A 25,154-nucleotide genomic window follows, 5' to 3' on the forward strand; every position below is an offset into this window, starting at 1 on the left:
GGGATCTAGTGTTCAGCTGAGGCTTCTTGGAGACAAAGAAAAAAATCTGGTTGGTGTAATATGCCAAGTTTTTTTTTTTTTTTAATGCCACAAAAGGGGGGGGGGGACCAAGAATTCTGTGTCTTAGTCTCACGACTCTATCCCAGAGACAAATATTGATGAATACAGTTAATTGAATTTCTCAGTCCATACGAATTTGCCCACAGTGAAACAAAAACCACCAAAGTTGGCTTTCATTTCACTTCTTTAGGGTGAGTGGAAATCCACCCTGAATAAGCTCCTTCCCCTCCACAGAGATTCACTGAACATGTTTACTCTGGCCAGCATCGGGCATACTTTGGCCAGCAAGGCAGACACTTTCCCAATGTTTATGGGAAGGGAGACAGTCAATAAGTGAAAAGATAAATAAATATACAATTACAAATTGATAAGATTGAAGGAAACAGAGTGAAAATGGGGAAACATTCTATTGCTCTTCAGTCTTTTTCTTAACCAATCCCACAAGCAGCAACTATTTGAAGACCTCATTATTAGTGCCTGGGATGGTTGAGGAAGTTGGTTAATGCTAGATAGAAAATATGTGATTTTCTGTTGGGGAGTTGGGGATCTGGTCACAGAGATAAACAGTGATGCACAGAGAGAAGGGGGTGAGATAGTCAAAATTGCATGAATTAGAACCAAAATGAACTTAGAGTATGGATTTTTTTTTTTTTTTCTGGTTGTGCCTCGCAGCATGCAGGATCTTACTTCTCTGACCAGAGATCTAACCTGTGCCCCCTGCAGTGGAAGTGCGGAGTCCTAACCACTGGACCGCCAGGGAATTCCCCTAGAGTATGGATTTTGATTGGCATTTCTTGTCCAAAGAGTGGTACAAACAAAGCAATGGACTTCTATGGAAGTGCAGAACCAGAAAAGGCCCCCAGGGCAGAGAGGAGTGAAGCCAGGTGATGGCACAAAAGAAAAGATGCACTAGGGTCCAGAGATGAGGAAAGGAACCATTCCTGTTGCTCATTTCCTTTATGCTATTCAATTTTTTAAACCAAGTCTAGAGAATGGACCCAATTTGTCTGGATCTCAGTCCACACTGATCTGCAAAAGTTCTTTCCCTCAAACTGAAGAAGATAATGATGAGCGTGTGAATTTCTCTCTCTCCCCAACCCACCAAAATGAAAACAAAACAAAACTAATAGAAGATGCTTAATCTTTAGACTATTCTTTAAGAAGTTCATCTTGGTTGAAAGAAAAGTGGCACACAGTGCCTCAAGTCCAAGCCACACAGAGGCATAATGCAAAAGGGGAAGATTTGATACTTTGAAAATGAAACGCCAATAATGAGATCACTGCAGTGGGAACCAGTGTACCAGCGAGCTGAGAAGTAACACAACATCATGAGTGCTACGTCTGTCCAAGTCGTGGCAAAAATCTGCCAGGCCCAGATTGACATCATTAGTCATTTAGAAGCCCATAGATCACAGAAAAAATTCTCCTCCTCCTCCTCACTGAAAAGAGTTGATCATCAGTTTAAATAGAAACTGATTAGAACACCAATTCTTCAAAGCATAAATATTTCATTCACCAACCAGTTGCAATTTATCCCAGGGCAATTAAGAAGAAAGTATGCAAAGCTACAACACAAAAGGTGTGACTACAGTCAACTTGAACAGGGAATTAGGTTTGACATAGATATTGGATATGGGGTGAAAACACAGACTACACTGTCCCAGACATAGTCAGGGACCTTGGGGGGAAACATGCATAACTATACAACCCAGTTAGCCCTCTTCAGTACCCTTCACCCCTTGAGTCTACTTGAGCCAATATGATTCTCATTCAGCAAACATTTGTCAGATACTTTCTAGATTCTGGGTGCTGCGTTGGGTATTGGAAATTCTACCCTGGACAGGACAATCACATGCCCTTCCTTCTTTTTTTTTTTTTTACTTTTTATTGGAGTCTAGTTGATTTACAATGTTGTGTTAGTCTCTGCTATACAGCAAAGTGAATCTGTTATACATATACATATATCCAATCTTTTTTAGATTCTTTTCCCATGTAGGCCATTACAGAGTATTGAGTTCCCTGTGCTATGCAATAGGTCCTTATTAGTTATCTTTTTATCTATAGTACTGTGTATATGACAATCCCAATCTCCCAGTTTATCCCTAACCCCCCTTACCCCCTGATAACCATGAGGTTGTTTTCTACATCTGTAACTCTATTTGTTTTGTATATAAATTCATTTGTACCCTTTTTTTAGATTCCACATATAAGTGATATAATAGGATATTTGTTTTTCTCTGTCTGACTTACTTCACTCAGCATGACAATCTCTAGGTCCATCCATATTGCTGCAAATGGCATTATTTTATGGCTGAGTAATATTCCATTGTATATACATACCACATCTTCTTTATCCATTCCTTTCGAAAAGATACATGCACCCCAATGTTCACTGCAGCACTATTTACAATAGCCTGGACATGGAAGCAACCTAAAAGCCCTTCCTTCTTAACCATCTCCTGCTTATCTTCAGTTCTACCTGTCCCCTTACCCGGCTTCACTTTTTCCCATAGTATTTATCACTACCTAACATTGTATCATACCTATATTTGTTTCTTATTCATTGCCTCACTTATTAAAATACAAGTGCCATGGGCAGGCACTTTGACTGCCTTACTGCATGGTATCCCCAACATCTACACCACATTAAGGGCTCCAAGAATATGTGTTGGATAAATAAGGCTTCTGTTCAAATAACTCCATTTCAATTATGATAAGCAGAATAAAAGAAAACTATAGGTGTTGTGAGCGTGTATCATTAGGAAATGAGAGAGGCGTTTCCTGAGCAAAGGACTTTTAATAACTAAAATCAATAAATTAATAAAATAAAGAGAGGAGTTTGTCTGGAGAAGGGGTTAGGGAGGGCCTTTCAAAGAGAGGCAGCAACATGTATAAAGGAGCTCCTGGTGCTGAAATGACAGGAAAAAAGGCCAGTGACATGGAGCCGAGGGGAGAGTTTCAAGGGATCAGGTGGGAGCTGTGGACAGGAGCCAGATGATGCCAAGTCTTGCAGGACACACTCAAGAATTTGGACTTTACTGAGCAATACAGAGAGTTTTAGGCAGTGACATGATCACAATTCCCAATTCAGGAATCTCTCTAACAAGCACCAAAGCGAGCATCGTAGCCTGAGCATTCTGAAATCACCTGGGTGTACGAAACAGCTGAGCTACTTCAGCATGCAGAGGAGAGGGAGGTATGAAGACCTGGCCATATTTATCGAGGATATGGTAGAGGCTCCACATTACAACAGGCAGTACGGGGAGGGTGGGAGCAGCAAAAAGATGGGTGCCTCGGTCCCTGAAGAGAATATAACCAAGCTACAGAAAGGCATTGTGCATTCATGGAAAACTTAAAGGGAACTGAGAACCCCCAAATGAACATGTGTGCCTGAGTCCTACCGGCTTTGAGGCCAGCGCTGCCCCATGAGGCCCCTCCTGGTCCTGCCAGGCCTCCCCTGGGTTCTGTACTCCAGCACTAAGAGGCTACCTCAGGCTCCCCGGCCACAGATGCAATGTGCAATGTCTCCTCCATGCCTTGCACAAGTTACCCGTCATTCTACCCCTCACTCCACCCTCATGGTGCCTCCTGACAGACTGCTGGGCTCCTGCCCAGGACCCAACACTAAGATGTGACACGTGGTAGGTACCCAATAAATATTTGTCAGATCAACGTTAGAGAGTATGCTAAAATCTGTCCCTCTTTTCAAACCTTTCTAGCACACGCTTATTGCATGTCTACTTTGTGGCAGGCACAGTGTTGAGGCCTTTCCATGCATTCTCATTTAATCTTCACAATAATCTCAAAAGGCAGATATTGTTATTATCCCCAATTTGCTGACAAGGAAACTTAAGGCCCAGAGAGGTACAGGAACTTGCTTAAGATTTCTCTCACCATGTACCAGGGACACGAACTCACTTCCCTTCCTCTCCTAAGGCCCTGGTCTGATTCATTACTTGCTTATGCTTACCTCCTCCCTGAAGGCTTCCTTGATAGTCCAAGCTGCCATAAAGAAAAGCTTCAGGGCTCCTGAAGTATTTTCATAACTATCCTACCTAATGTCTTCCCAACCACTGTGAATGACTCTGATGGGTCTTCTTTATCTTGTGCTCAACCAACGTTGAACACAGTGTTTGGCACATGATAGGAGTGTGAGTGAATATTTGTTGAAGAATAAATGGGTGGATAAATAAGCCCTTTTAAGAAACTCATTAAGAAAACACATTATACACAAATTCTAACAGATAAATTGAAGAACGACCATCACGTTAACAAGAATTCTACATTTCCTATTATTTCCTCCCTCCCCACCTACCACCATGTTCCTTTACATACTGGTTTCTCTGGTAAATTGAAAATCTGGTTCATTTTCAAATGAGAAACATTGTCCTGTTACATAAAAGGAGAAAAGGGAATCATGAAGACATTACATGACTACACATGAGTCATGGGTCCACGCACAAGCTGAGAGGACGTCCAGTGGAGGAGCGGGCAGAAAAGGGAATTATTCACTGACACCAGATTCTCCTTCACAAGCATCAAAAAAGCTATACTTCATTTAAAAGGGCAGAAAGATGAGTGATAACACTTTTTCAACTTGGAATATATCCCACAGAAATATTTAACCCAGACCTACAGAAGCTGAAATATTCCAAACCAACCACAATTCAGAAGTTGGGATCTCCCTGATGCGATCACTATACGAGAAACAGCATGTTTATTGTCTCATAAGAGACATGTCACCTAACAATTCATAAGAGGGGGTCTGAGGGAAATAACTCACCCATTGTGAAGTCAATGTTCAAATCAATATGCCTTGGGGAGAAAAATATTGCTCATTGATGGAGATTGATTTTTCTTTTCCTTAAGAAATTCTCGAGGGGTAAACAACATTTTTTTTCATAGTGAATGTAAATAAACATGCAACTGTCAAGGTCTACATTTTCCTATCATCGTTAGTATGATACTCAAAAATTATTAGTGTAATTAGGAGTGCCTTTTGACCTATTGAAAAATAGATGTCGGTTCCATTTTTTTAAAATCTCATTTTAATATCCAAGCAACAGAACCACCACACAGACAACTCGATGTGTGTCTTCTGCTTTACTTAACAGCACTCTTATCAGTGAGATGATTTTGATGTTTTAAGATAATCAAAAGTTAGCATAAAAACTAAGAAAACTGGATCCTAGATTTGTTTACCTACAAATTGAATAATGACTACTTTTTAAAAAACTTCTCACTGTCTCTCTCTTACATTTCCTACTCCCAATCCCCCAAATGATTACAGCAACATTGCATCTAGCCATTTACCAGCTGCCTTCCAAAAGAGAAGAAGTTTTAATGGGCAAAGGAAAAGAAGGCTGAATTTAATTGGTTTATATTTAACATGTTGCTTCAGGCTGGTGAATCTTTCAGATTTCTTTACAAGGCTAAAGTAGATTATATTGCCTAATTCATAGATTGTCTTCTTAGGTGAAATGTGTGCCAGAAAGAAAGCTTGCCTTCTACCCTTTTGAAACTCAAAGGTTGCATAAGAAAGGACAGATGGATGATTTGGGGGAAAAAAGAAATGTCACTCAATTAATATTTGTGGAAAAGGGTGTCACAGATCACTGGCGGAATTTCTACCCATTGGCAACTCCCCCGAGCAGCCCAAGATTAACTGAGCACCCAGGCTACCAAGTTCTATGAGGAGAGGAGAATAATTGTGCAGACAATTACAGAGGCCGAGCCGGGGAGGCAACAGAAGTGTAGCTCGATGAACCATCTTCTGTATGCAGGAATAACCCTTGACACCCTAGGAGGCAAACAGGCCATTTTTGTTGTTTTTCTTCTGTGATGGAGATGGATTCATATCAAGCCACACTCCCATACCCTATTCCTCCCATGTCTAAAAGAACACATTTTTCAAGTGGCTTGAACAGATTAAATTAGGAACCAAGTTCATTGATTGACACACAATCATGACTTACAACTTGACTTTAGGAAAAATTCACACTACACTTAATACACTGATTTTTCTCATCTAATAGACTGACTACAAGCATATGGTAGCACACTGAATGCTGTACAGAAGAACAACAAAGTAAAGCAAAACAAAAACAAAAAATAAAAAAATTTCCATTAAAAGAAAATGTAAGACCTAAACTCACCCTTTCTAAAAATTTGCTTCTGTAGGAAATAAAAAGCCCTTGATCCACCAGAAGTACCAAAATCAAATCTGTGTTAGTCTTTTAAAGTCCTACTTCTTTAAAATTCAAGAATTATCTGCACGCTTTGGTAGGGCTGTGTGGTTGCTTATTACTTACAACATATTTCTGCTTTGATCACAAATTGAGGAGGAGCTAACATTAAGAAACAAGGAACAGAAATATCTATAGACACTGAGAATAAACTACAGACTTAGATGAGCAAGGTTGGGGAGATAAAATATGATCCTCTAGGAAGAATAATGTAGTAACAATCAGAACACATCTGGGATTTGATTCAAACTGACCTGGAACTGAATGGACCCCCAAGCTGTTCTGTACACAACACAACACACACACACACACACACACACACACACACACACACACAATTGAGATTTCCAAAAGTGAAATTTCAAAAAGTTATCCAAAGGAGTTAAACTCAGAAAAGAGTTCACTGGCAGATACAGGAATAACTTTACCCCTTCTATGGTGACCTGTGAGTGGAGTGAACAGCGGGCTAAACAGATCTTTCTATCAAAAGGTCCCACCTAACCCTCCCACTCCAGCAGGGTTCTGAAGGTGTCAGCAGGATTTGGTTGACTGGACCATTAATGGAGCTTCGGTTAATTATTGACTGATTAGGGATTTGCCTTATCTTTCCATCAGGAGCTGGTTCAAGACTTAACGGTAAGCAATTTAGAGCCAGGGTGAACCTACCCACATGCCTTTTTCTTCTTTTCCTTTGGGTCACTTTAGCTTGTCCTTCCCCTTAATTCACGTTCGGGTCAGAATGGCCAGTCCTTCCCGTGCTTGGGAGTCCTCAAAAGGACTGCAGGTGAGAGGGGCCAGGTTCATGGTGAGGCATGTCCAGAGACAGAGGCCTAGAACAGTGCTGCCTTTTGCAAAACTTTGCTTACTGGCCTGGGTTCTCCCATTAAGTCCCTGGGAGAAAATCGATGTCTTTGTGTTTGTAAAAATGCTGGTGATGCCTGTGGGTAAGAATCAGCCCCCCTGCCCCCCAGAAAGCAGGCAGCCTCTGCTGAAGGCCTCTTGGCAAAGCTGGGGAATCAGCACAGGCAGCTTGGGCCCAGCTGCCCCAGATAAGAGGTGGCCCGTGTTAATGTACAGGCTTCCTCTGCACCTCAGCAGGGCCTTCCTTTTCTAAACAGTCTCCCTTTAATGTTGGCGAATGTTGTTTTTCCATTGACTCAACATCTCGCCTCTGGTGGTGAGCCAGTGGGGAAAGTTGGAGCGGGGGAGGGAGGAGGAAAGTGGGAGAGAGTGAGGCCAAGGCAGGGGAGAGAGGGACGGTGAGCCACGCTTCCAAACAAGCTGGACACCTGCTTTGGAAAGACAGTGACCAAACCTAAAATTCTTTCTTCCTCACGATTTAGATCCCCTCTTTGTTCCCTGTATGTCTGTGATCCGCCCTGGCCCCTTCCCCAGAATGTTGCCTCCTTTCCTTCGCCAGGAACTAATCCAGCATGGTAACTACCATGAGGGATTCCTAGCTTTTCTCTGCCAATTTAACTGTCTTATCTGAAGGAAAGAAAGAATAAGAGAGTTATTGGAGTGTATTAAAGAGGAAAAAGAAATTCTAGGGGAAAAAATGAAACCAAAGATGGGAGGAAAGCAAGAGAGAAGAAGGAAATTAGAGAGGAAAACAGGGAAGAGGAGAAAGGGGTAAGTGAGGGGAAAAAAGGATGAAAATGAAAGGCAAAAAGGAGAGAATAAAAGGATAAAGCAAAAAAGAAAGAAAGAGAAGAAAAGAAGAAGGAGTGCAGAAAAATGAAATCTGAAATGAGAGGTTTTCCCCAGAAGCTTGGTTTTTCAAGCCACAGGACAGACCCCAGGTTGAGGATGGAGAGCAGTGAGTCCCCTTTGGGGCTTCTCTGGGCAAGACAAGGTCAAGGGGCATCTTCAAAACTAAATCTTGATTAGAGCCAGCTAAATGTTTTGACTTGAAGGAGACATGCAGGATTAAAAAGCAAAATAGAGCAGCATGGGTAAGAAAGAAACAGGAAAAGAAAGAAAATTGAAAAAAGAAACAAAACTCATGGGAGACACAAAGGGAATGATAGAAAACACTTCTGAATCAGCTAGTCATCTACTAACAAGCTGCAAAGATTTCCAATGACAAGTTGTCACATTAGTTTAGTGAAACTGAAGCAGTACTTATCCCCTTTCCTGTGCTTAATCTCTCCCTGCGTGCCACAGAAACATGCTACCACGTTTAATAGGATTAGTTTCATTCACTTTCTCCCTCCACCCCTTTTTATTTTTTACAATTCTATTTTCAGCAATACAGGGATCCTTGAATTCGACTTCCTGCGGTGCACAGCAAAACCTGGCATGCATGGTTTTTACCCTTTAAAGACTTTATTTGAATCTGAAAAATGTAATTTGACTATTTTGTACCCCCTCCCCCAAATGAATTACTTTGTCCTCCTGGAAATCTCCATAACTTGGAGGGTGGGGGAGGGAGTGTTGATGGTAAAAGGGTCAAGAGAGAACCTGGGCTATGAAGAAGCTGACAAAGCCCCATCCCTGCAGAGGCCGTGTGCCCTAGGAGGAATTGTTCCGGCTCTGAAGGCAGGCAAACCTGTGTTCCGATTCTGACGGCTACTTACCGGCTTTGTGGCCTTAAGCAGGTGGTGAAAGCTTCCCTGTCTCCGTTTACTCATCCATACAATACAGCAGGGATAATTCTCATCAGGGCTGTTGGGAGAACTACACCTAATGTACTTATTTCTTCACTGCTAAGGTTCACTTTTTCTCATATTTTATTATGTTCCTGAAATCAATATGTCCTACAATCGATTGTGCATTTAAGGTCATTATGTTTTCCTTTTCTCCCAAAGGGCACATTTAAATGGATGGTGTGTCTTAGAGTCTATGGCATTTTAGAAGAAAATGGAAGTGCTGGACATAAAGCATCTGGCGCAGTTCTGAGGTAGGAAGTGCTCAGAAGATGCTAGAATTATCTATCACTGCTCATCACTATGCCTATGCCCCTCCCTCCCATATTCTCGCAGAAAGACCACTTTGGAACACGGAGAGAAGGCGGTGTTGACACTTTCGTCCCTCACCCAAATTCCTTTAGACTCCTGCTCCGAATCGAGGTTTCAGAAACCTGGCTAAATCGAACACATCATAACTGTCCCTCCGTGTTGGATAAGAACCAAAATCGTCCGGTCCACTCGCTCTCTCAACAGGGTCACCAACTGCCACGCTCAGCAGTGTCTTGCAAACAGTAATTATCTTCTTTGAACCCACATTGGGTTTCGCAGCCCCTCCTGCCCTCTCCCCCCAGGCACCACCCCCGAAGATTAGCATTGAGGCCCCCGAAGATTAGGTGAACTCCGCCTGCCCCGGGAGGGAAAAGGATGGGGACTCGGGGACCTGGGGGAGTGAGGGAGCCACCCTGGGGCCTAGGATGGGGATGGAGGGGAGGTGGAGCTGGGCGGAAGGAGGAAGCTGGCTTCCCGGAGCCCGTGCGGGGCGCTGGGGGGACCCCCCAGTCGGAGCCGGAGCGCGGGGAGCCGCGGGTGGGGGACGCACGGTGAGACCCCTCCGGATCGGGAACGCGCACCAACAGCGCCGCGCACGGGGGAGCCCGGGCTGCCCGCCCCCGAGAGGCGGCTGCCGGGAGTGGGGCTGCCTGAGGCCTTCCGCCGAGACCGGGATCAGCGGGTGACCCAGAGCATTCCAGAGCCTCGCCAGACTGGCAGGAGGCGCCCTTCCCGCGAGCCCGAGCAAGGGTCCGATTTAGCCTCCAGCCTCGCCTTAGCTCCCGCCTCCTACTCCGTCCCTCGAACCACACTTCACACCCCTTCCGCCACCCCACCCCCCAGCCTCCTCATCCACCCCCGACCTCCTGCACCCCCCATCCCCTCCAGTTATCCGCTTTGGCCCTCGCACTCCCAACCCCACCTCTCCCCTGAACTCCACTCCCTCAGCCCCACTGCCAGCTACCCACCCCGCCCCTTACCTTGTGCAGGACACCTAGTCCCCACCTCCACCCACCTCACCTATAATCTCCCCTCACCCCTACCCGGCACCCTCCCACACGCTCCCCTCCCACCCCCCTTCTCCCACCCCCCCACCCCACCCTGCTCCTCCACATCTTCCTCTCAGCCTCTGCCCCTGCCCTCCTCCCCTCCAAGAATAGGCAAAAGTACTCCTTCCACCACGACCACCACCAGGAGGGTGCTTGGGAGTAAGGAAACAGAATCTGATACCTGTCTCCCTACAGCCTGGCTCCAGATGTGTGCTTCTCTGTGGTTGTTGAGGGCCTTTGTTTTGTCCCCTAGAGTCACAGACATAGCCCTCTCTCACCCCCAGTAGTCACAGAGCAGGAATCTTTCACACTGGCCCAAAGATATCCACAAACGCTGGAAGGACAGGCATGTAGGGATCAAGCTTGGGCTTTCCCTCATGCAGAGAGTAAAGGGTGCCCACTCCCAGCCCCTGAGCTCACTCACTAGGGACTGGGCCCTCGGGTGCCCCAAGCGGGAAATCTCTTCCTTAACCCAGGAATAGGCAGTGATTACTAATCTCAAGCCTTCTGAGGATACCAGCAAAACACCTTCCTTGGGATGTTTAATTAGCCACTCACAGCCATCTCCAGTTCTAAAATTGTCAGCCTTCTTGATCTGTTCTCTGCTGGTTATGCCCATTCCATTCCTCTGGCTTTCTTCCCCTCACCCTGCTGCAGAGTCACAGCCAGCGATGGCCCCTTCCCACCTATCTTTCTTTCCCTTCTATCTTTCTTTCCCTTCTCACAGCTGTCTTTGGCTGGGCTCTCCCTTAATTACCTTGGGGTGTGTTCCTATTCATTGGATCGAACATAATTTTAAGAAGGGTTGTATTTTACATGACAGATTTGGGGGACTTGTTCATTCACACATGTAAAAACATATGGTAGATGATATACACTTGTTTTAGTTTACCTAGGAATGTTGCCCTTTTTTGCCTTCTTGTTGTTCCCTCTTTGAATAGAACTTTTTGTCCTGTGGTTTTGTTGGTGGGACAGGCAGCTTCTGTAGGAAAGGTCTGCCATCTATAAAGCAGGGAAGGTGAAAGAAAGAAAGAAAAGAAAGAAAGAAAAGAAAGAAAGGAAGGAAGAAAGAAAGGAAGGAAGGAAGGAAAAGAGAGGGAGGGAGGGAGGAAGGAAGGAAGGAAGGAAGAAAGAAGGGAAGAAAGAAAGGAAGGAAGGAAAAGAGAGGGAGGGAGGAAGGAAGAAAGAAAGAAAGAGAGAAAGAAAGGAGGAAGGAAGGAAAGGAAGAAAGAAAGGAAAAAAGGAAGGAAGGAAGGAAAAGAGAGGGAGGGAGGGAGGAAGGAAGGAAGGAAGGAAGGAAGAAAGAAAGAAAGAAGGGAAGAAAGAAAGGAAGGAAGGAAGGAAAAGAGAGGAAGGGAGGAAGGAAGGAAGGAAAGGAAGAAAGAAAGGAAGGAAGGAAGGAAAAGAGAGGGAGGGAGGATGGAAGGAAGGAAGGAAGAAAGAAAGAAAGAAAAAGAAAGAAAGAAAGGAAGGAAGAAAGAGAAAGAAAGAAAGATGGATTTCACATCGGTAAATGCCTCCTGTCTGCCAGTGGAACTGATGGACAGTTCTAAGTCCAAGAGCACCGGGCCTAGCTTCCAAACATACACCAATGCTATTTTTTATGGCTTAAAAGGTGAGAGGTGAGCATATAAAGTGTCCAAAGTAGCAAGTATGCATAAGCTAAAATGTGCATACACGTACACATCAAATGACAGTCCACTTAGCTTCACCAAAATATTGGGTGGGAGAGGGCTCTGTGCAGGAGGAGTACAGGTCAGCGCAAGTGTGAAGAACACACATTTGTAGACCAAATAGGTTCCATTTTTATTGAGCACCAGTCATGTGCTGAACAATATTACTTATGTAAAACCCTCTACAATTAGGAGTTGGATACTATCCCCATTTAACAGATAAAAAGAACTGAGGCTCAGATAAAGTGACACACCCACGGTCACAGAGGCAGCGACTGGCTGAGCAGTTAACTGGAAACACAGCATGACCCCCAGATTCCCACGTCCTCCTGCTGATTGCCTAGCTGGCAGGGGCCCAGAAATCTTTATTTTTGAACATCTTCCTTGGTGATTCCTGTTGACTAGCCCCGTCTTGGGAACCGCTCCTCCACCTCAAACCAGCCCGCTATCCCTGTCACCAGCCTTGCCTCTGAGCAGCCTTCTCCGCGTTGGATAAAGCATTTAAAACATATTTAAATAGCAATTTTGAAAAACTATGCAGCATATGGATTTTCCTTTTGATCTCAAAATGATGACAAACAGACACTTAGATACTTCATAAAAGAAATATCACCAGAAAAATTATAGAAATCTGGCTTTCAACTTTGTCTTGCTCTAATTTAAACAAAATGCAACTTTCCAGAGTCACTCTCTCTCCCCTCAAAGAAATCCAAACTGGGAGCTTCCTTCTCTTTTTCCCTGCGTGCGCCTGGCCTACACCTATTTATTTCTAACTCACTGGCGTCCTGAATAAAAGCCTTGTAAGATGGGCAGTAGGGATTACTTAAATCCGACCATCAAAGCCCCTGAAAAGAGCATCTCCTCCGAATTCACACCCTTGACTTAGAAGAAAGGGAAGCTGGGAGTAACGGCCAAATATCCTTAGACCGAAGAAATAAAGGGGGTGGGCAGAAGGGGAGGTCTCCAGCCCTCCAGAGGTCCCCGCCCCTCTCTGGGTCCCCGGCGGTGGCCCCAACCTCCCAGGTTAAGCGCGTCCACCGGCGCGCCGCCGCCTCGGCCCCGCAGCAACAGGCTGGCGGCGTGGGCAGGGGCGGCCGCGGGGCCGCGCGGCCCCGGAGGCGTCGGACGTTCCCAGCTCCGCGGCGCGCGGGGAGCAGGTAGCTGCTCTCTGCGTCCGGCGTGTGCCCACCTCGGGTCAGCGGGGCCGTGCGGAGGCCCCCGGGAAAGGCCCGGGCCGCGGGGTTGGCGCGGGGCGACCCACACTCCAAGGGGCACGCGGGAGGGAGGGGCGCGCCCTCCGCCCTCAGCGCGGCGCCACGGCCGCCTCTTCTCGCGCGCGACGTCTCCGGGCCAGAGAGGCCGCGACACCTAGCGCGGGGCCGAGGCGAGGAAGGAAGGGCCGGGCGGGAGGAGGAGACCGGGAGGAAGCTGCAGGCGAGGAAGCCCCATTGCCGCCTTGGGGCCGGAGAGGAGACTCCCAGCGTTCCCTCCCGACCCGAAACTTTTCCAACACACGCAGGCGTGTGCCGCGCGAGTTTCGGCGGCCCCGAGTCGCCAGCGGGAAGGAGGCTCGTCAAACAAACCTGTCCCCGGGCACGCACGCGGAGGTACACAGGCACACGGGGAGGGCCTGGGCCTCCGGGGAAGCTCTGAGGGCGTGCAGGCAGCGGGCGCCACCCGGCCCGAAAGGGGCTCCCCGCGCGTGGGAACCAGTGCTTAAAATCCTGCCGAAGCTCGGAAGTGTAGCGGTGCCCAGAGGCTCTGCGTAACTTTGCCCACTGCGCCCCCGCGTGCAGACGCGTCCCCGCACACTCACACCCTCACCCCACCCCATGCCCCCCGGCTGCAGCTCGAGACTGCCCTTGTATTTCAGGGACAGGGAAAGAGATGCTGATCCGCGCCGAAGAGGGAGGGTTGTAAATGGCGCGAATCCCACTCCCTAGCACCCCCAGATTCGGAGGGAGAGCGCCCCGTTCTCCCCGAAAGCGTCCCCTTCACTTCCCTGTGCCCTTGGCTTCTTCACTACTGTGGACTGAAGAGGATAAAGCACAAGCAGATCGATGTGTATTTTTTTCTGAAATCACGACCTCTCCAAATCCTAGCCCTCAAAGAGCCGGGTAGGGTTGGAGAAAGTCAAGTTATTTCGGGGGGTGGGGGGCGGGCAACGGCACCCCTCGGAAGGCGTGCGCGCGGCCTGGCGGGCGCCTCGCCGGGCTCAGCGCGGCCAGGCGGAGTGGCTGGATTATGTAAGTAACAGCCCTCCATGTGCTCACCACCATCTGTTAATATCTTGATATTGGAAAGTTCGGTGCCTGAGGCAGAGCCAGGGTTGGCGACGCAGAGCTCCCAGCCTACTCCTTTCTACTCCGGGGCAGGGAACGTACCTCTCTTTGATTGTTTTCGCCTTCTCCCATAAAATCAAGTAGTAGTGTGCCCCTTCAGTCACTGACAACCAACCCCCTCTAACCGCGGGAGTGTGTTTGTGGGAGAAGAGTGATTTTCTTCGAGGTCACTTTATTGTAAGGAATCCTTTCAATGAATTTTTTATTTTTATGACAATTCTAGGCTCCTTTAGGCTTTGTGGTGGGCCCTGATTTGGGGGTGGGGGCTTTATTATTTAAAAAATTACTTTTTTCTGCCAACACCCCTGACCCCAAGTTCTTGTAAGGGTTATATTTCAGCTTCTTTGGAGTGATTCGCTTCTGTTTACTTTGAAAGCTGTTGGTTAAACAAACATCACTCGGGAGGCTTCTAAGCAGTGGGGTTCCCAGGAGAGAAACTGTGCAGCTGCTACTTGCTACTGATCTCGTGGCATTTCACTTTCCCCCCCATTCAGAACAAATCCAGGTTGGGCTTGGCGTCACACTGGGCATAGGGACTGGGAGAGAGAGAGAGAGAATATGGCAGGCAGCTAGTCTGCCTCTAGACAGCCTGAAGCAGGCCGGCCTGCACCCTAGAGTTGGTTTTTCTTTCTTTCTCTTCCTCTCTTCAGGGTGGTGGTGGTGGTGAGTGGTGCTGTGTGTGTGTCCAGGCTGGATCTCCAGCATCTTTCTCCTGAAATAAACATCCATGTTTGTCTCTCAACTGGTCTGGTTGAAATTCCCAGAATTGGTTTGTTTAAGATCTGCTGAAGGTTGTTTGTAAGGTTTTAAATTACTTACATGCAGTCTTCTCTCCTACCCCCACCTACTGGCTTTAAGAAAGAACCCGGAGGGGTAAAATACACCGAGAAAATGTCAAGGCGAAGTGTGTTTAACCCAGAACCAAATGCATAAGTGATAAGTGCAAGAGTTTGACTAAGAACGCACAGATCACTCTTCAGATAAATAAGTAAATGTAGCTTGCACGGATGGGGTTTGTTGGAAGACCGGTCAGAACTTGTGTTAACTTTTAAGTTATTGGGGTTGTGTTGGCATTGGGGCGGAGAAAGGGACTGACCCTAGGCTTGGCCGCTGGTTTCAGAGATGGAGCTAATATCTAGGCGACTTCTTGTCTCCGGGGCTGACTGATCGCTTCTCGCCTATCAGAAAACAAACCGGGAGTAGCCCGAGATAGGGGGCTCGGGCCTCACGCCTTGCTCCAGGGCGGCGCGAGACCCGGGAGAGCGCCGCAGCTCTGGCAAGAGAGGTTGCCAGGAGCCTGGCCTGTACGTCGCCTAGACATTAGGGGACAGGACCGGGCTCCGCGTACGCAGCTCGCGGAGCTGGGCTGTGGACCGAGCTCGCTCGTCCAGCGTCGCGCGCGCTATTTCAAAAAGCCGCTCTTGTGCCCAAATGCGGGCTGCGAACCTCCGCGGCAGAGCTGGCAAGCCGCGAGCCTCCGTCGCCGAGGCTGGGGGTGGGGGAGCTTTCCTGTTCGCCAAGCGGGTTACCCCGACTAAGACTGGGGCCTGCCTTCCCCCGGGAGCGATAAAGGACTTACTGGGGCTCGCAGGGAACTTTTCCCGCCGCCACTTCCCGGGCGTAGTGTGTGCTAAACGTGCACCCGAGCGCTAGGTGCAATTGACATAAACTTGTGGGCTAAAGTTCAAGCCGTTTCCTTCCAGAGTCTGAACCTTTTCTCCCTCCCAGCTTCCTTTCTTCCCCCTTCTCCCCCTCCTCCTTCCCTGCCCTCCTCCCTTTTAAATGTCAAACTGAGCAGATGGTTTTAAGGTGTGGAGGGCATGTATCCTTTACTCCTGCCAGTTTATTTGTGGGCTGGCGCTCACATGTACATACTGGGATACTTAAGGAAAATAATAGGACGAAAAAGAAGAAAGGAAGTAGCCTTGATTCATTCACAGAACCCACATTTCCCCGCTCAGTACACCCGCTTCCCTCGAAAGGACCCAACCAACAGAAGCATTATTCCGTCCTGTATGTAATGGGCACGTTGATAGATTATTTCTGTCCCCAGCCTAAATTGTCCCTTCTCAATTAGAACACTTGATACAGTAGCCGATCATTGGAAGTGTGAGTAGTGTGTTTGTGAGGGTCTGTGTTGTTTCCGTAATGGGGTGTGTGGGGGGGTGTCAGGAGGCGGCAAAAGGGGAGAAATGAAGGCTGGAGATGCTCAAGCAAGTCTTTTTTTTCTTATCCCCAACACCTAACCGGGCCGGCCTGATTTTTTTTTTTTTTCCTTCTTCTTCTTCTTTTCAATGTTTGAGTCCCGTGCCAAAAGTTTCCTACAGGGTATGGACTCGAACATAGTACCATCACTATTCTTATTCAAAGATTTGACTTCACAGTTTGATGAATTTGAGGCTGAGATTGTAAGTGTCCTAGGAAAAGTGTGTGCGTGCGTGTGTTGCAGAAGATGGTGGTAATGATCGGCCAGTATACTTGTAACACACTTCACAAACACTCTGTTGTCACGACGCAACACGATTCAACCTTTGATCTGATTAAATTCGAGGGACACACGAAAAATACTTGTCCCCATCCTACCAAAAAATGAGTGTCTTATCCACTAGGTATGAATGTTTCTGCTTCGCAGCCCTTGCAAGTCCTAGCTTTTATAGGATCTTTAAGTCACAAGCGCAGTTGCTTTATTAAAAGCCGTTTACTGTGCCCGGTGAAAGAGACGTTCTAGCTGCGGCTGGACGCTTGCGCTTTAGCATTAGCAACTTTCAAATCCCAAGAAGCCCTTTAAGAGCCACGTTATCTAAAGAAGTCTTGCTGGTTATTTTTCGTCCAAGAAATGTCAAACCAAAGTGAATTTTCTATGGCTTGACTTAGAAGCCCGAAATTTAAGCGTTTGAAATTTCTTACCTAGTATACTTTAAAGTTTGTTACCCAGAGGTCAAAACTGTGTAAATCCTATTTGAAACCTCTCTCTTTAATCATTCTGGGGTGAGTGAGTTACTGAGCAGTAATCGCGTGGTAATGTTTGTAACATTTTTTTCCCCTAAAGGTTGCTGTACCTACAATCCAAATAAAGTTGTTAGAGGTAACCAAGGACAAATATTCTTCCTAACAATTTTGACGGGAGATTGACTGGGATTCAGCCAATACTGGTCTTCTTATATCAGATGCAGCGGAGCCGGTGTGAAACCTCTGGCACCTATTATTTTAATCCCAAACCTACCTGTATTTTCTTGTCCACCTCTCCTTTAAAAGGAAGCAAGGGTGACATGTATTCCTGATACTAGCTATGATCATTTAAAAAGTGGAAAGCTTTGAGGATCCTCACTCCCTCCTCTTAGACCACCCCACCCCTAAAACCTCCACTTTTTCTCCAGTATACTTTTCTGTGCCTTCCTCCACCCCTGTCCAAGGAGCGCTCACTCGCTCTGCCGCTCAGCGAACTCGATCAGCTGTATCTGGGAAACGAAGGGGGGAGAAAAAAAAAAAAAAAAAAAAAAAGACCTGCGTCCTGGAAGAACGAGTGTGAGCTGAGCGGCGCTCGCGCGGTCGCCGGCTTTGCACAGCGCCCGCAGATGGCTCGCTCCGGCCCGGGCGCGGCGATCCGGTCGCCCCCAAGCAGTGGCTGCGCGCGGGTGAGGGGGGGTGGGGGCGGGGATGGAGGCGGGGGAGGGGAGCGCGGGGCCCCTCTCCCCTCCTCTCCTCCCAGCCCCTCACCCCCACCCCTCTTATATTTTTTTTCCTCCCAAGTTCTCTTGCCTCGCTATCCCCCCTTGAATCCGAAGGCGCCTCGCGATTGGGTGCTGGGGCCGGGTACGTCAGTCAGACTGTGACGTGCAGTCTTCCTGTTTCCTTCAGCTGTGTCTTAAAGTAAATCTTGTTGTGGAGCGGAGCCCTCAGCTGAGGGAGCGCTCTGAAATAATACACCATTGCAGCCGGGGAAAGCAGAGCGGCGCAAAAGAGCTCTCGCCGGGTCCGCCTGCTCCCTCTCCGCTTCGCCCCTCTTCTCTCCTCTCCTTTCTCCCCTCTTCTACTCTCTTCTCTTCTCTCCTCTCCTATTCTCCTCTCTCCTCCTCTCGCCTCTTCTCTTCCCCTCTCTCCTCTCTTCTTGTCTTCCCTCCTCTCCTCCTCTCCTCTCCCTGCCCACCCTCTCCTCTCTCTCCCCTCCTTCTCCCCGTCGGCCCGCTCGCGCGCTCCCGCACGGACTCACCGTCCCTTGTCCAATTATCATATTCATCACCCGCAAGATCTCACCGTGCGTGTGCGCGCGCGTGTTTTCCTCTCTCCGCCTGCAAAAAAGGCTCGGTCCCACTGCTCTCTGCACCGAGTAAGTATCTTCTCCCCCTCGCGAGTCCCCTCCCCTTTTCCAGAATCACTTGTACCGGCTTGTTCTTGAATGAGAAGAAAAGAAAAGAGACTCCCATTACTCATACTCGTGTAAACATCTTTCCACCCTCCCCAGGAGAAAATGGTGTTCTTTAAATGAATCATAATAAAATAGTGTCTAAACAGTTTCTAAGCAGAAGCCTCAGTGGAACTCAGCGCTCCGCTCCTCCCAGTTCCTACGAGTAAGTGATCCGCTTGGCTTTTCTTTCTCTTTCCTGCTGGTGGCTGGGGGGTGGTGTTGGCGAGGGGGGGGGGGGAGGCTGATAGTGCTGGACTTGTCGCTGATCTTGTCACCTTTTGTGTACTGTTTCTGGAGGGTGAGGAGGCTTTTCCTTCCTTTCCTTCTTTCTCTTGCCCTCTCTTCTCAGGAGAGAGGACTGCGAGGGGGACCGGGTCGCTTTTTGTTCGCCTGGATCCCCGCTCTCCTCCCAGCCTCATCCTTCCCATCTCCCCCGGTGAAAACTCCTGGGCTAGTCCCCACGTCCTTGCTCTTTGTCCTGTTTATTATAGCTGCCTTTCTTCCAGGATCTTCCAATTTGCTTGTCATTTGCATACCTTTCACTTCTCCTTTTTAACCCCAGCAGAGGGCCAGGGAGTAGGGAGGAAGGGAGAGGGAGGAGGGGGGGGGGCGCTCTGTTACTTTCCTCTCAAAACGCTGTCGAAGCCGAAATGTTGAAATCAGGGTTGGAGCAATGGAGAGATAGATGGTCCTGGGAAACGAGCACGGCGCCCCTCCCCTGTGCTCCCAGGACCCAGGGCTAGGTCAAGTTGAGTAGGGTAAGGTGGCACAGGGAGCCTCAGGGGTCCTGTGGTGGGAGGACTGGGGCCCAAGCGCGGCGGGAGGATGGAAGGATCGAGGTCCGGGTGGGGGTAGAGGATGCTCTTGGGCAGCGGATGTGCTCGCAGTCATCGCTGGCAGTCGACGTGGTTGGGCTGCTTCAATCTGATCTTGGTTCGTCTGGGTGGTACCTGCAATTTTGCCCCACTTCGGAGGACTGGAGAGGGAGGAGTGAAGAGGTGAGAGTGATTGTTACTGGGAAGAATAGTGAGGGGGCGGGAAGAGCTGCTATCTTGCCTGAACAGGCAAGGAGGGGGACGACGGGGGCAAGTTGGGGGGAGACATTACCCAAAGCCCAGTTTAGCAAATTGTTGGTTCTTCTGCTGTGCCCGCCGCTTACTCCTCCTGCTAAAACTGAACGTAGGTGGAGGGTATGGATTGGAGGGGCAAGGTGAGGGGGGCGGGGGACGGGAGGGAGGTAAAGGGGGAGTAGCTTTGGAGAGAGACTCACAGGTCTCCCGCCACTTCTCAGCTTTTTTTCGGAAGTTGAGAGTCCTCCAGGCTGGCCGAGAGAAGAACTGGGAGGAGGGGTTGAGCGACAGTCTTAAATAGCCCAAGGAGGCAGGTTGGAGTGTGAAACTTCTGTTCTTGGCAATCCAGAACCCACTCCGCCTGGGGGGAAGGCTGGGAACTCACCTGCTTGTTTTTATTTTTCCCAGAAGGTCTGTGTTGTCTCCTTGAGCTTATAATAACAGTGCAAGCACAGGGTGGCCTGCTCTCAAAGTCAAGGCTAGAAGTCTCTTCTCTTTTTCTCACCCCCCACCCCTTCTCTCCCATCTATAACCTCCTTTACAAAAAAAAAAAAAAAAAATTATAATAATGTCCTTTCCTGGATTAGGTAGACAAAGGTCTATTAGCCGAGAGCTGCGCCATGGGCAGGGCCTGACAGGTGTGTTATGTCAAGAAAGACAGGTGCAAATTTCCTCTGTGTCTGTGTGTGTCTGTACAGTTCCAGACCTCAGGGTGTGCTCCAGGGTTGCGGAGGTTTATGGGTTTATGGTTGCCTTGGTTAATAGGATTGTCCAGGCTAATGGGAACTGCGCTGTTGTTATGTTTTGAGCCCTGCCATGTGAGTTCTTTGGTTGGGGGTGGAGGACAAGTTGGTATGTGTTTGTTTATTTTTCTTAAGGATGTTGGCAGGCTGCTGCTGAGGCTGTGTCTCGGGCTCCTGTCTGCCAGGCAGCTGAAAGTACCCCCACTTCAGGCAGCAGGTGGAGGGAGATTGACTTTCCCTTTGCTTCCCTCTGGTTTACGCCTATTTCCCAGGTCTTTGGGGGCATTCGGGGGGAGTAGTGAGAGCGTCGTGTGTGTGTGTGTGTGTGTGTGTGTGTGTGTGTGTGTGTGTGTGTGTGTGTGTATGTTTTGGACATCCATGGGTGTTGTGTGTAACTGCCAAGAATACCAAAGTCAGTTTGAAAGTGTTATGTTTTTAAAGCTTATCTTCTTTAGCATGCTTTCTCCCTGCCCAGAAGGAATAGGTATGTGCATAAACTCTTTCAGGTCGTATGTTAAATACTCTCATAAAGTAGAATGAGCCTGTCATTGTACCAGACATGTGCCAGATGTCCTAGTTATTACTTTGATGGAGAAGGAAAATCTCAAGTATGTGAGAGGTAACTGTGCTTTTCTATTTGATGCAAGATGTAGGCAGTCAGTTCTCTGAAGTTTCTTGCAAGAACTTCTGAGCATTTTCAAAATGAAATGGGCTGTGGCTGGTGAAGAAGAAAAAGGGGAGTAATTTGGTTAACCTGTCCATGTGCTACAACATGGACCTGTTTCTGCAATAGTAAAATAGATGAAAGTAAGGACTGTGGCTTCGTGTGTGAGGGAAGCTATTGAGCATTCAGTGTAAGCACTGTATATGGATTCTCAAAATCTGACCTTTTAATTTTTTTTCTTTAAACAGGCTACTTCTTGAGTTGCATAGAAATAGATTAGATGGTGAATGGTTTTTGTTGGTTGGTTTGGTGGCTTGGGTGATCATCCTTGTTTCATGAAAATGAGATAATATGTGTCATTTATTCTTTTGACTTAAACATCCAAGTTCCTCCTAATACTTTCTTTGGATGCTTTTGAAGTTCTTTCATAACTAAAATGTCATCTATAGATATGTCATTTGCTTTATTTTTAATAAGGGTTATCTGTGCTTGGCACTTATTGATACTTTTATGTGTCCATCATGCAGAATTCTATTTAGTTTAATCACCAAGACCTTGTGGGGAAAAAGTCATGCATACCTAACATGAATCTTTGTTCTCACTTTATTCATTCCCTTGCATCTTTCCTCTATAAGTAGCACTTACAATCTTAAAACATAACCTAGCTGCCAGGCGTACTCTTTATTTGTTCAAAGTGAAATAGGCCTTTTTTCATGAATTTCTTAGAGGCATTGTTTTGCATTTGCAACTGTAAATATAAGGAATATTTAGATTCAAGATTAACAAAAGATTATAAAATGTTACTGATTTTATAATATGAAGATGGATTGTGCATGATATATTATTACTGGGTTCTAATTAGGTATCTATATAAATTAGAAAGGACATATACATAAGGAATTTCTAAAACCTTATTGCCTGGTGTATTCGAAAGCTTCAAAGAACATTTAGAAAATTTCAATTCTCTTCAGAAAAAAATAAATGTAAGTGTTTCTTCTTGAAGTTATTTCTCACTCTCTTTTATTTACTAATTTGGTGAATTATTACTTTTTAATATTTTAGGCATGTGTCAGAAAATATTCTGTGTTCATCTTGCAGGTGAAAAATGTATGAAATTTTTGATAGAATGGAGAAATTTAAGATAAAATGGTTCTGATTTGAGATCTCTATTATCATAGGAAAATTTAAGCCTGATATAAGATTTTGACAATACAATGTTAGTTAATTTAAGTATTAACTAATGTCAAGTGGGTTCTTCACAATAAACATCAAAGGCTTTCTTAGCCTGATAGTGAGTAGAAACATCTCCAAAGGAAAAGTTGCTAATTAGCAGAAATGAACTCTTAAATACAGTGAAGGGGACAGCTTGGTAAGGGGCAGGGGTGAGGGAGTACCTAAATCAAATCATCTGATTTTCCCCCTTGAATTACTGATTTCCAGATGGATTTACCAGGTTCTTTGTTAGTGTTATTCCACTTGCAGTTTCATAACCGGCTTGACCCAAGTAGATCAGAGGCCCACCCAAAGGTTGTTTTCTAAAAGAAGTAAAGTGTAGGCTTGAGCAATTTCTTCAAATCATTTTATCAACAAAGACAGATAGTCTAAATAATCCAATCAGGAAACCATGCCAACCTTACCCTTCCCCTTCTCATGAAAGATTTGACTGAACTATTTGAGTAATAATCATAGTGATCACTTCTTTGTCTAGAATCTGGACTCCAGATCGAGGCAGAAAAGTTGCATCCCCTTCCCCAAATAACTTCTTTATTAAAGCAGAACACTTCACCACTTTCTACTTCACACTGCAGTGTTCCTTTGAAATGCTTCCCTGAAAATTCTTTTCTACTAACGTTGTCATCAGCTTCCTTAGGATTCTCCATGTTAAATTATCTGACATTCTTCAGATAATTCAGATTTTAATGAAGAATCTTTGGGAGTAGTTAAACTCTGACTTGATCATAGTTGAACGTTCTTATCTTTTTCTGGGGGGAATCTGCTAATGTTAAGATACCCTTCGTATAGGAATTATTCAAGTGTTTATGTAGTTAGATGCCAAGAGGTACAACACAATATTTAATAATAAAAATACTCTATGTAGATTTTCATATTAATTACAGAGGAGTTTACAGGAATAGAATATGTGTATCCAATCGATAATACATTTGGGTTCAAATGCTACGTCAGTATTTTTCTGCATACTTGCTGATATTGATGTTCACCAGTGCTGATCAAAAGGTTCATATTGCTGGGTTAAACTCAAAATTAATATAAAAATTAAAATATGAGAATCAATAATAATTGTAGTTGAAACATATGGCTTAGTACATATATTGAGAAATAAAGGAATTTTTAAAAATCTTAATGGACAGGATGATATCAGTGATAAATTAATTCCATAGCATTCTCTAAATTCTGAATTGGGAAATCATGGAAGCACCTTTGAAAATGTTTTCAAGTGATTTAATTTACATTATAGTCATTTAACAATGCATTTTCTTATGTGGCAAAATATTCATATATATATATATATATATATCATCTTGTTTGTGAAACATGATGCTAATAAAGTACTACAGTCAACCAGTTATAATTATTTAATCTTGCCTATAGCCTTCATGGGTTATAATCCCAATGTGTATGACTACTATACCTTTATATCTGAGTTTAGGTCAAAGCTATACATAGAGATCTATTTATTCACGCCTACTAATATCATGCCTTGTCTTGCTGGATTATATAATTTTTCCTAGTTTTCTCATTTGTTTTGTCCTGATTGTTATGTCTCAGCTGTACATTTTACAATAAGACTTAAAAGCATTTAAATTTTCTTAGCCCCAAACAGAAACAAATCATTATTTAATCCAAGAATGCTGACCAGTTGAGAGAAAATTGCAAAAATCAGTTTCGTTTGGTGAATTTGAAAGAAGTTACAGGATATTTCCTTCTTAAAAGACCCAACAAGCACGTTTAATTAACATGTATTCTCCACTGAAGATGAGACTATGATTTCTTTCTACCTTAGGAAGAGCACAGCCTTTCCCTTGGCTCAGGCATGAGGTAGGGATACAGCTGTTGATACCTAGGCTAGATGAGAGGAAGTGCAGTTGACGCAGAAGTAAATGGCAGCTGGGAAGGGAAGGATGGCTGGGGATGACCTTGTGCTCATCCCTTACACCAGAGTGTTGTTTCTGAGCCTCTGTTGCAGAGATGCTCTTCCTGTAGCAAGGATGGGTAGGGGGAAAACCCAGATTGGATGTTAAGAGGAACAGGGGAAGAAAATACTGCAGAAAGTTTGTTCAACATTTTGATTGGTGATCTGTGTGCTTTTCAGGTGATATTAAAGAGAAAATGATTTGCACCCAAAAAGACAAGAGGTAAAAATTTTAAAGAATGGCAATAAACTCTATTTTTGAAAAGCTAATCCACACACACAAAGTCCTCCTCGCAAAGACATCCCACCTCAATATGCAAGTCTTTCTGAGCTTTAAAATAACTCATCTTTTTTCTTGTTTGTCTCCGTCTCCCCTTTTTTCTTTCTCTCACCTGACAGCTGCACCTGATTTATCAGATCTAACACGTTAGTGAAATATTTGCCCTTGCATTTTTGTGTTCCTGAAACCAATTTCATTTATTAATGTGTGAGGGGTCACAATCATCTTGAATTCAATTTTGAACCCTATATATTGGAGTTATCAAGATCTGTTTCCATTCCAAGTTCAGGAAATTTTATCCTGAGGCACACAAAAAAGTATTTTACCCTCAAGCATCCAAAAAAGCATCATGTTGCTTTCTTGACACTCTGATACAGCCTTTATTTAAATGTTTTATCTTCATATAAAAACTGAGAACAAGGGCTACATGATGAAATCTTTGTCGCTTAAAAAAATACACATGGCCATCTAAGCATTGAGCATTTTCTTGATTTTTACAGGTTATTTCATGC

At 45.8% G+C, this 25,154-nt stretch overlaps 2 protein-coding genes across 24 annotated transcripts in view; one reads left to right on the forward strand and one right to left on the reverse strand.

Annotated features, from left to right (window-relative positions):
* Nucleotides 1–19,185, reverse strand: part of LOC309665580 (uncharacterized protein) — a 205,490-nt gene extending 186,305 nt beyond the window's left edge. For 13 of the 16 annotated variants that reach the window (XR_014266529.1, XR_014266530.1, XR_014266531.1 and 10 more), the window contains exon 1: nucleotides 18,540–18,633. Coding sequence is in view for 1 of the 16 variants with exons in the window: in XM_082472215.1 (XP_082328341.1) it covers nucleotides 18,540–18,566 (27 nt within the window). In the remaining 15 variants the exon portion in view is untranslated. Of the gene's footprint in view, nucleotides 1–18,539; nucleotides 18,721–19,009 lie in introns of those variants that run through there. The other 3 variants (XR_014266527.1, XR_014266528.1, XM_082472215.1) reach the window with 2 other exon arrangements.
* The window catches only part of PROX1 (prospero homeobox 1), a 53,239-nt gene continuing 46,602 nt past the window's right edge, over nucleotides 18,518–25,154 (forward strand). For 3 of the 8 annotated variants that reach the window (XM_082471479.1, XM_082471485.1, XM_082471486.1), the window contains exon 1: nucleotides 18,518–18,656. The gene's annotated coding sequence lies outside the window, so the exon portion shown is untranslated. Of the gene's footprint in view, nucleotides 18,657–18,791; nucleotides 18,898–19,368; nucleotides 19,493–19,638; nucleotides 19,733–22,089; nucleotides 22,195–24,567; nucleotides 24,586–25,154 lie in introns of those variants that run through there. The other 5 variants (XM_082471480.1, XM_082471483.1, XM_082471482.1 and 2 more) reach the window with 5 other exon arrangements.

The sequence above is a fragment of the Balaenoptera physalus genome (genome assembly GCF_965194825.1).
Source record: "Balaenoptera physalus genome assembly, chromosome: 1".
Lineage (NCBI taxonomy): Eukaryota > Metazoa > Chordata > Mammalia > Artiodactyla > Balaenopteridae > Balaenoptera > Balaenoptera physalus.